General features: G+C 34.0%; 1 protein-coding gene across 1 annotated transcript; it reads right to left on the reverse strand.

Annotated features, from left to right (window-relative positions):
• Window positions 1-224: 224 nt before the first annotated feature.
• LOC145073139 (uncharacterized) lies at window positions 225-2,509 on the reverse strand. The gene has a single exon (XM_079019700.1). It carries the CDS (start codon window positions 2,347-2,349, stop codon window positions 412-414), a length of 1,938 nt encoding a protein of 645 aa, XP_078875826.1. The 5' UTR covers window positions 2,350-2,509; the 3' UTR covers window positions 225-411.
• Between the last annotated feature and the right edge of the window lie 7,333 nt (window positions 2,510-9,842).

Below are 9,842 nucleotides of genomic sequence, written 5' to 3' on the forward strand. Positions count from 1 at the left end.
TGAAACATTAAGGCCTTAAAATAGGGTTCAAAACCTTGACAATGGTTTCATTTCTGCCAGCCTACTCGTCGAGTTGAGGCCTCTTAACTCGTCGAGTAGGTTTCTTAACCCGCATCCCAAATAATTCCTACTCGACGAGTTTGAGGGCTCCCAACTCGCCGAGTTCCTCTATAAAAGTGCATAAATTATGATTTTAAATACGTACCAGAAACCAGACACAATAATAATAATAATAATTAAAAAGAATTAAAAAAATCAAAAAAACACAAAAAAATCAAATCAGCATAAAATTGGAAAAGAAAAGTACTTGTAGAAACCCTATTACAAATCCGATGCCACCAAACAGATCTAGTTTCCATCGGAATTTTATTTATTGTTTATTGTTGTCTTGTTGAGTCAAGAGTGGTGCGATTAGAAATCACATTTGATCCATAGTGGCTCATCAAATCGACCCAACAACTTATCCCCGGAATTCACCAACTCAGGAACAGGAGCATGATGCCACATGGGAGTCCCGTTTTCGTATCCATTCCAAGTGAGCCTCTGCAGGCCACAGTTACCATCCAAACGGGTGACATAAAGGTCTCCGTAAGGCTGGAACTGGTTAGGTAGGGAGACCGGGTCCGACGTGACTCCGCCTATATTGGAGGTGAACAACAACCACTCCCCATCAGCACTAAAGCACACATGGTTTATCCTTTCCCTATCCACCTCTTCAGACCCTTCAGCTCCAGCCACGTAGATCCTACGTGTATTGCTCCCGTCTGGACTCATGATGTATATGCTGAAAGCTTCTGCATTGTCCGGATTGTGTCTGTTGGAAGAAAAAGCAATGAGCTTCCCGTCAGGCGACCAGCTCGGCATTGTGTCAATCCATGGTCCCTCCGTTACCTGTCGGATGCCGCCGTTAAACTTAAATTCTCCTTCCATGGCGTCCATTACATAGAGGTTTTTGTGGCCCGACCGCCCTGATCGGAATACCACACTTTTCCCGTCCGGTGAACACGAAGGAAAAGCGTTGTTGCCTGTCTCCTCCTTTGTCAGAATCTTGATTTCAACTTCAACATCATCTTCTCCTTTTAAATCAAAGGATATCCTTGCAATTTGCACCGTCGATTTCACAGAATCAAATATAGGCCCTATCGACGTGAAGAACACGTTTTTCTCCTTGGGGCTCCATGAGTTGTAGAATGATGTTCGTCCCTTCAACAGACTCCACCTCTTTGATCCATCTGATTTCACAATGTCAACACCTCCATTTGAGTCCAAGTCAGGATTGAAGGCGATCAGATCTCCGGCTGGAGACACTGAAGGGAACGCCCCATTTACCCTCACCATTCCAAGACCCTTAATCTGAGATGAAATCAGGTTTAAGTGTGGAATTATAGACTCACCCTCCCCTGATTCGCCTCTAAACCGGTGATAACCGAGGAACCCCGATTGCGAAGAAACAAATGGGTTGTAGTGATTAATATTAGGATTCAGAAACTTGGTTACAGGATAAAACTTGCCGGATTCCACATCCAAGATTTCGATATGGCGGTAAATATCGCCCTTTCGGCGAGTCGCGACAGCAACTTGTGGTCGGTTATGCATAGCAGCCGGCGTAAAGCAGTGAACACCTGGAGGAGTGACACGTTGAGGAGCAGGAGGTGGAGAAAGATCAAACTTGGAGGGTAAGTCGAGTCTGAAAATGCTCCACCAGCCATCGTGGGCTTGTCGGTGGAAGTAAATCACAGAGTCGCCCGACCATGTAGGCCACCCACCTTGTGAACATACGAGCCAGCGATTTGTGGGGTCTGAAAGACGGAAAACAACGATATCCGTTTCGAGGTGGTGAAATTCGCCGGCCCAAGGGCGAAAACCATAAGAGGCAACGGCGACGAGATCTCCGGATTGAGAAAGGGATGGACTATAGTCGACACATCCGTAAGGAGTCAAGCGAGACAGTGTTTTAGCATCAGCAGCGTCTAATTCTAATCGGAGGGTGTAAAGGGCGGACCAGCTTTTGAAGGGTGCATCAGAGGGTTCGTGAGCGGATATGAAGTAAAGACGTCCGTCTCTAACGATGGGGCGGTCATGGAAGAGACTTATTTCAGGTGCAGAATAGGGTAAGGGGTCTGAATCTAGATAGATTTGGGACGATCCACTTCTCTCGGAAACATAAACCAGGCGGTGTTGTTCATCAGGGCCAGTGAACTGAGCATTGAAATTGACAGAAACACCGTCTGTGAGGCGGTGCTCTGAAAACTCTTGGAGATTAAGTGGCAGTGGAGTGGAGAAAACATCGAACCCATAGTGGGGTCGGCCGACGGTGGTGAAGACGATGGTTCCTTTAGGTATATCCATGTCCTTACATGAATTTCGTATTTTTTATATATAGTAAACAAATGGGGTGGAAGATGAAAGATGATGAGCAGCAGATCAACTATTAGCACAAATACAGATACACATAACATGGCATTACAGACGCAGGAGAATTCAAATTCCACTTCCCCACCTTTTATATTTTTGTTTTTTTTTTTCCTTTCCTTGTTTATTTTCGGTGGTCAAAAGCATCCATCTTGCTTTTACATTGATAGCCTTTCCCCTCATAATCAAGTTTTTAAGTTCATTGAAAATCGGAACACAAAAATGAATTATTTGAAAATCCGAGTCATTAATATTTGACGGTAAAAGCCTCCTTTGGGTATTTAGAAACTATAAAATTTCACAATATTTGTCTTTGATTCCCAAACAATAAATATTTAAATTTATAAGAAAATTAGAAACATAATAAAATATTATAATGAAAATGTGCTTTTATCTTTTAAATTTAAAAAAATAATTTAAATAAATAAAAAAACTATTGATTTTTAATTTTGAGAATTTTGAAATTAAAAGATAATTTTATTAATGAAATTGATATCAATTGATTAATACACTTATTGTAATTATATCATTAAAATATTATGTGAAATTTAATAAAATAAAAAAACTCATAAAATGACATGTAATTTTTTTTTAAATAATTATAAAATGAAATTTGACAAATTGAATTAGAGTATGACAAATGACAAAAAATGTTCATTTATTAGAGAGGATTGCATATAGATGGGATCACATTTTTCTTTTTTTTTTCAACCGGCCCAAAGAACCGAGTTTAACCAATTAGACTATTCAAAGAAAGCCCATATCGAATTGATCCGACCTAAGGCTATGTTTGGCGGACTAGCTGAAAAGCTAGCTGATGGCTGAAAAGTTAGCTGTTAAATAAAAAGCTAACTGATAGCTGAAAAACTAGTTGATAAAAAATAATGTTTGGTAAAACTAGCTGAAATATATAAAATTACATAAAAGGACATGTAAAAATATGTGTTTCTATAATTAATTAAGGGGCGTATTTGGAAAATTTTAAAAAACTCCTAAAAAGCTAGTCTAAGTAGCTTTTCAAAAAGCTAGCTTATCAGCTACTTTTTGGCTTACCAAACACGACAACATAAAAAAACTCGAAAAATAAGCTAGCTTATCAGTTAGCTGTGGCGCGCCAAACACAACCTAAGAGTTCAAACTTTATAAAAAATGGTCCGTCAAGGCTTTTTTGTGCCCATAATAATCCCCCCTTTTGTTTTTTATGCTTGCCAATTATAATGAATAAATGGATGTTATAATTTTACAAATCAACAAATCTGTTCAATCTCTCGGAAGCCAAAGACTTTCTTAAATTAAATATAGCTTTATTAAAAGTGGGAACATTAACAGCAACTTCTTTAATCTTTTTTAACATATTCCATTATAATTGTTTTGTTTAAAAAACCATACTACGAGGGGCAAGAGTGGAAATTCGGGAAAGACAAATTAGCAGATTATTGGCAAAGGGTAATTTTGGTATTTACTTCTTTGAGTATGTTTCTGGGAAGTTGCTATTTAGTAGTGGGAGGAATAAGATTAATTATCCATTTGTTACTAGCATCTCAAAATATCTAATAATTAGAACTTTGAGTATTTTTCAACTTTAATTATAGACTATCGTTTCCATGATCAATTTCTTATTTGTTTGAATTTACTTTTAGCATTTAAAACAATCCACAAAACAAAGATTTTTAAACAGTTAATACTTAAGTATTCAAAGAAAGGGATACGTTTAAATATAAATGACATATATGGTGTAAATATATAACTCATTCTGTACCGATTATTTTTAAAGTATTTAACTATATTTTTGGAAACTTAGTCAAATTCTGGATTTTAAGAGATTTCTTATCAAAATTAAATGATTTAATTAGTTAATTTACCAAAATTCCGTTAAAATGATTAGTCAACAACGAGTTATACATTTACACAATACTTAGTGATTTACATTTGATCATAACTCTTCAAAATAAAACATGATATACGATTGCTTTCTGATTCCTTTCTCTTGGTTAATAGAAACATAAAGAGCTAGGCATGTTTGGCAGCGAGCGTTTGAAAGTTTCTTGCTTTTAACAGAAAACTTGATTTAGCATGTGTTTGATATGGAACTTTTGTGAGCGTTTAGGAGCTTCTAACTTTTGACAAAACGCTATAGTTTAAACATAAAGTTTCGTTTGACAATACAAAATTCCGTTAAAATGACAACAACGAGTTATACATTTACACAATACTTAGTGATTTACATTTGATCATAACTCTTCAAAATAAACCATGATATAAGATTGCTTTCTGATTCCTTTCTCTTGGTTAATAGAAACATAAAGAGCTAAACGTGTTTGGCAATGAACGTTTGAAAGTTTCTTGCTTTTAACAGAAAACTTGATTTAGGGCGTGTTTGGTATGGAACGTTTGTGAGCGTTTAGGAGCTTCTAACTTTTGACAAAACGCTATAGTTTAAACAAAAAGTTTCGTTTGGCAATACAAAATTCCGTTAAAATGACAACGAGTTATACATTTACACAATACTTAGTGATTTACATTTGATCATAACTCTTCAAAATAAAACATGATATAAGATTGCTTTCTGATTCCTTTCTCTTGGTTAATAGAAACATAAAGAGCTAAGCATGTTTGGCAGCGAGCGTTTGAAAGTTTCTAGCTTTTAACATAAAACTTAATTTAGGGCGTGTTTGACATGGAACGTTTGTGAGCGTTTAGGAGCTTCTAGTTTATGACAAAACACTCTAGTTTAAACAAAAAACTTCGTTTAACAGTATGAGCCTTTAGCTTTTAATAAAATGCTACTGAGCTTTTAAATCAATTTTCAGAATTACCCTTACACTGTGTTCTTGAGTTTAAATCTTAAAGAAAGTGGAGGAAAATGAGGGGAGGGGGAAGAAAGGGAAGAAGATGGAAGGAGAAAAAGAATTAAGTTGTTGCGTTCTACAGTTGCAATGGAATTATTGTCAAATTACATTTTTACCCATACTTAAATATAGCTGAAGCGTTAATAAAATGAAAAAGGGTAAGATCATGGTATTTTTTGCTTTTCGTTCCCAATTAGCCTAAATATGAGCAGAAAGAGAGATGGTTATTTTCTTCTTCCTTCCGCCTCTCAATCATCTCCTCCCCTTTCATTTCTCTCCTTAAAAAAACTTAAAACATCTCCTTCCCTCTCAATCGTCTCCTTTCCTCCCCTTCCCTCTTAAAAAAACTCAAAAACACAGCGTTAATATATATATATATATATATATATATATATATATATATATATATATATATATATATATATATATATATATATAGAGAGAGAGAGAGAGAGAGAGAGGTAAGTTTTTAATTGAGAAAAATAAAAAAGGTTGAGAATGGCGGAATCATTCTAACCAATTCATTTATATTTGCCGCAAAACCCTCCATCGTACCGACAGAAAGAGGAAATGAACACACGTGTGTTTTGAAACAAAACTTGTTTTCTTATACCATGCTAATCATTGCCTTAATATATACAAAAAAACATAGTTTTTTTTGTTTCTTTAAATTTTAAATAGTTATTTTTGTCGGAAAACGATTTTAAATATATCAAAATTTATAAATTTTTATTCTTTAAAAATAGACATCTATATTGATATAGTTTTAAAATAAAATAATTTTTTTAATAATTTCAGCTCTCGGTATTCTTAAGTGAATAAAAGTGTATCAGATGTTTATTACAGTACATTTGTTATTCACTTTTTATTAAAATATGATCATTATTTTTTTTTTTTACAATTTAAGTATCATTCATATATGAATATAACATGTAATAAACTTTTTTATAGTTGACATCAACTCTGGTCAAATGTTATATTTATATATGAATAAAACATGTGTTAGCTCTCCTCACAAATTATATATTCATATATGAATAACACGTTTATCATAATTTTGTTACACTTCACTTGTTATTCATATATGAATAAGTAGTTTGAATTTTCAAAACACTTCGTCTTTTATTAACATACTACTTATCATATTATCATATATGAATAACAAATGAATTGTAACAGAAATCTGATACATGTTTTATTCATATATGAATATAATATACGACGCGAGTTAATACATGTTTTATTCATATATGAATATAAAATGTGACAAAACATGATGTAAAAAAATATACAATGTAGGTAAGAAAACTTTATTACAGGTTATATATTCATATATGAATGATACTTAAACTGTAAAAAAATAAACATGTGTTATATTTATAAGTGAATAATGAATGTCCTGTAATAAAAATTTGATACACTTTTATTCACTTATGAATAACAAGAGCTGAATCTACATAGTATAGTGAGAAGACTCACCTCACCAAGACAATCAATAGATAATAGGCTCACACAGTCGACAAATGGATGCCATACACTTCCTAATGAATCATACATGCTAAACTCTTAGTCTACCTTCTATAACTATCCATTTAACTAAAAATCAACCTAGGTCAAAAGTGAACGGTAAAAGCAAATTTAACTGCCTTCCATGTCATGACCAACCAATGGCCACGTCATGGTTATCCAACTTAATCCCAATCAAACTAAGCTTACCACACCTTGGAAACCTTACTACCATGTCATGGAAAAATCTAGATATAGTCATGAAAACCCCAATCTCCACGTCATGGCAAGCAAGTGGTCACTCCATGAAAAATGTACAGGGACAACTTAATGAGTTAAGCTCTTAACTCCAACCCTAAGAGCTACAATGCTCAAATTTGAATCTCTACAAGGTCTTGATGGATAAAGTTTCCAACTTTATACATCAGGATGGTCCAAACAACCAAGATCTAGACTTTAAGTCTCAAAGTGACCAAGAATGCATATTTCTCAACTTAATTCATTAAGTCTAAGTCCCCAATACTCAAATGTATACTTGAATTTTGATAAGTCCTCACTTATCCACCACTCGAAATGCAGCACCCGGTTCCATGTTGTTATATTTATCAGTAATTCCATGTTGTTATACTAATCAATCTACTTACGGGGGTGATGTCTAGGCTAGATTTAATGAGGTGTTTAAAGTGGGATTTCCAAACAGTATACCAAATGGACCCTACCTTCGATATGATCTTACCTGCTTGCACCTTACATGAAAAATCTTGATTTAGACATTAAGATTAGTGATGAATCTAGACTATCATTAGTCATCGAGGAATATAAGATTAATACTTAGTGATAATCATCAATAGGTCACATCAAAGGAAAAGAAAAAATACTAGGCGAAGCACTGCCTAAATTTTGAGTCATCAAATTAACAAGTAAGTGCATAGTTACATTCATCTTACACACACACACACACACACACATATATATATATATATATATATATATATATATATATATATATATATATATGAAGTATTAAGATAATTAAATGATATAATATAAGATGATCTGTGATTAAGATTTTCTGTGTTAGATGAAATAGTATAAGATGATCTTTATATGATTTCTATCGTATATGTATTTTATATAGTTAAAATATGATTGGTTAGTGAATGGCTATGTGAAATAATAAATAGGAGGCTATGATAATTTAGTAAAGGGCTGTGTGAAATATAAAATGAGAGGCTGAGAGAAGTTAGTAAAGGGTTGTGTGAAATAATAAATGAGAGGATGAGATAAGTTAGTAAAGGGTTAGGTGAAATAATAAGCTATGACCTGCTGTACTATGACCAAAGTACTATCATACTACTGTGTTTACCCAAAGTACTATTGTATTGTTGTGTTTATCCAAAGTACTATCATAATGTTGTGTTGTGCCTAAAGTACTATTGTAATATGGTGCCTAAATATTTAAGGAAGAATAGATGACGACCACTACTAAGAAAGATCCTTTAGGATAGATCCCTTGAGATCATTGTTTAAGGATTAGGAAGTGAGGATAACGAAAATAGGTAATTGGGCTATTTGATTGCTGAAAAATATATAATTAAAGATTATAATATTATGGGATGAAAAACCTAAGTACTCACCAGGTTTCCCAGCATGACCCACTCAGTTTCTTTGTATCATAGGTAGCGGTACAAATGTATATGATGTTTGGATATGATGATAGATTCTTGGAAATATAGGCCATTAGATGTCGTTAGGCCGGTAATAACTATGTTTATGCGTATGTTTTTTTTGTACAAGTTATAGTTTTTAATAATCAATGAAAAACATTTCTTCAAAAATACTTTGTATGGGACAAATTCTACAATATAAAAAATACTGTGTTTCTAAACTAAGCATAAATGAAAAGGTCTTTTCTGACCATGAAAATGGGAACGTCACAGTTAGTATCATTAGTTTAAGTGAACTAGGAATATTTGAGGATATCTAGACTTAAAATTAGAATCCTAAGCGATGATCGTTAGATATGTGTCTATTATAAGTTAGGTAGTATACCTGAATTGACACAATCACTAGCTTACTTTAGGATAAGATACCTAAATTTCTATAATATGCTAAATCATTTGTGTTATAACATGTGTTAACTACCTGGATTGCTATTATTTGAAAGAATGTAAGGTTTGTTTCCGACCTTGATTTAGAAACTTTATGTGTTCATGATTCTAGAAGTATAAATTAATGTATTAGAACTGACAAATAAATTTTTGGAGTGATAATGAGGATTATATGTCTAAAAATAACTAAAACCTTCCCGATCATAATATACTCGTGATTTTTGTACCCTGAACAATTGTTCCGGTATACAGAGTATCGTGGTGAGGACTTGTAGCAGACTAGGAAATGGTAATAGAAGTCGACAACCTAAACTTGAGCATGTGATTGGTCATGCACCGATCGTCTCACCTGCACCCAAACCCATCACGATGGTAGGAGTTCAAGTATTGATGCAAGGCATGTTAGACCAAAAAATGGATGAGACAAGGAGACTACTTTGGGAGAATAGGGATTAGCCTACTACACCATTTTTGCACCATCAACTCAATGAGGAACAATCCGAAGAGGGAAGCTATAGTAGGACTGTTGACGACACTGAACGACAAAGGGTTAGAACGAATAACCCTGAGGAGGAGATTGAAAGAGATGGATGAAAATATAAGGACTTCATGGCTTCCAAACGAACAAGTATTTATGGGAGCCCACCACCAGTGGAAGTTATGGAATATATCTATGGAATGGAGATGGTATTTGAAAGATGTGACTACAACAACTACAGAAGACCATCTTAGCGGTTAGACAACTAAATACTTTAGTATTGAGCTGGTGGAAATTGTTGGTTAATTCCATGAAAAATGGAGAAACAAGGAAGATCTCTTGTGAGAACTTCCTTGAGGAGTTAAAGAAGCAATATTACTCTGAACAAGATCTTTTGGAGATCAACAATGAATTCCAAAATTTGAAGAAAGGAAAGGTGAGTGTCAGCGAGTATGCTACAACTTTCACTAAGAAGATTATGTTAGT

Source organism: Lactuca serriola, chromosome 9 (assembly GCF_051521515.1).
Source record: "Lactuca serriola cultivar US96UC23 chromosome 9, Lser_US96UC23_V15, whole genome shotgun sequence".
Classification (NCBI taxonomy): Eukaryota; Viridiplantae; Streptophyta; class Magnoliopsida; order Asterales; family Asteraceae; genus Lactuca; species Lactuca serriola.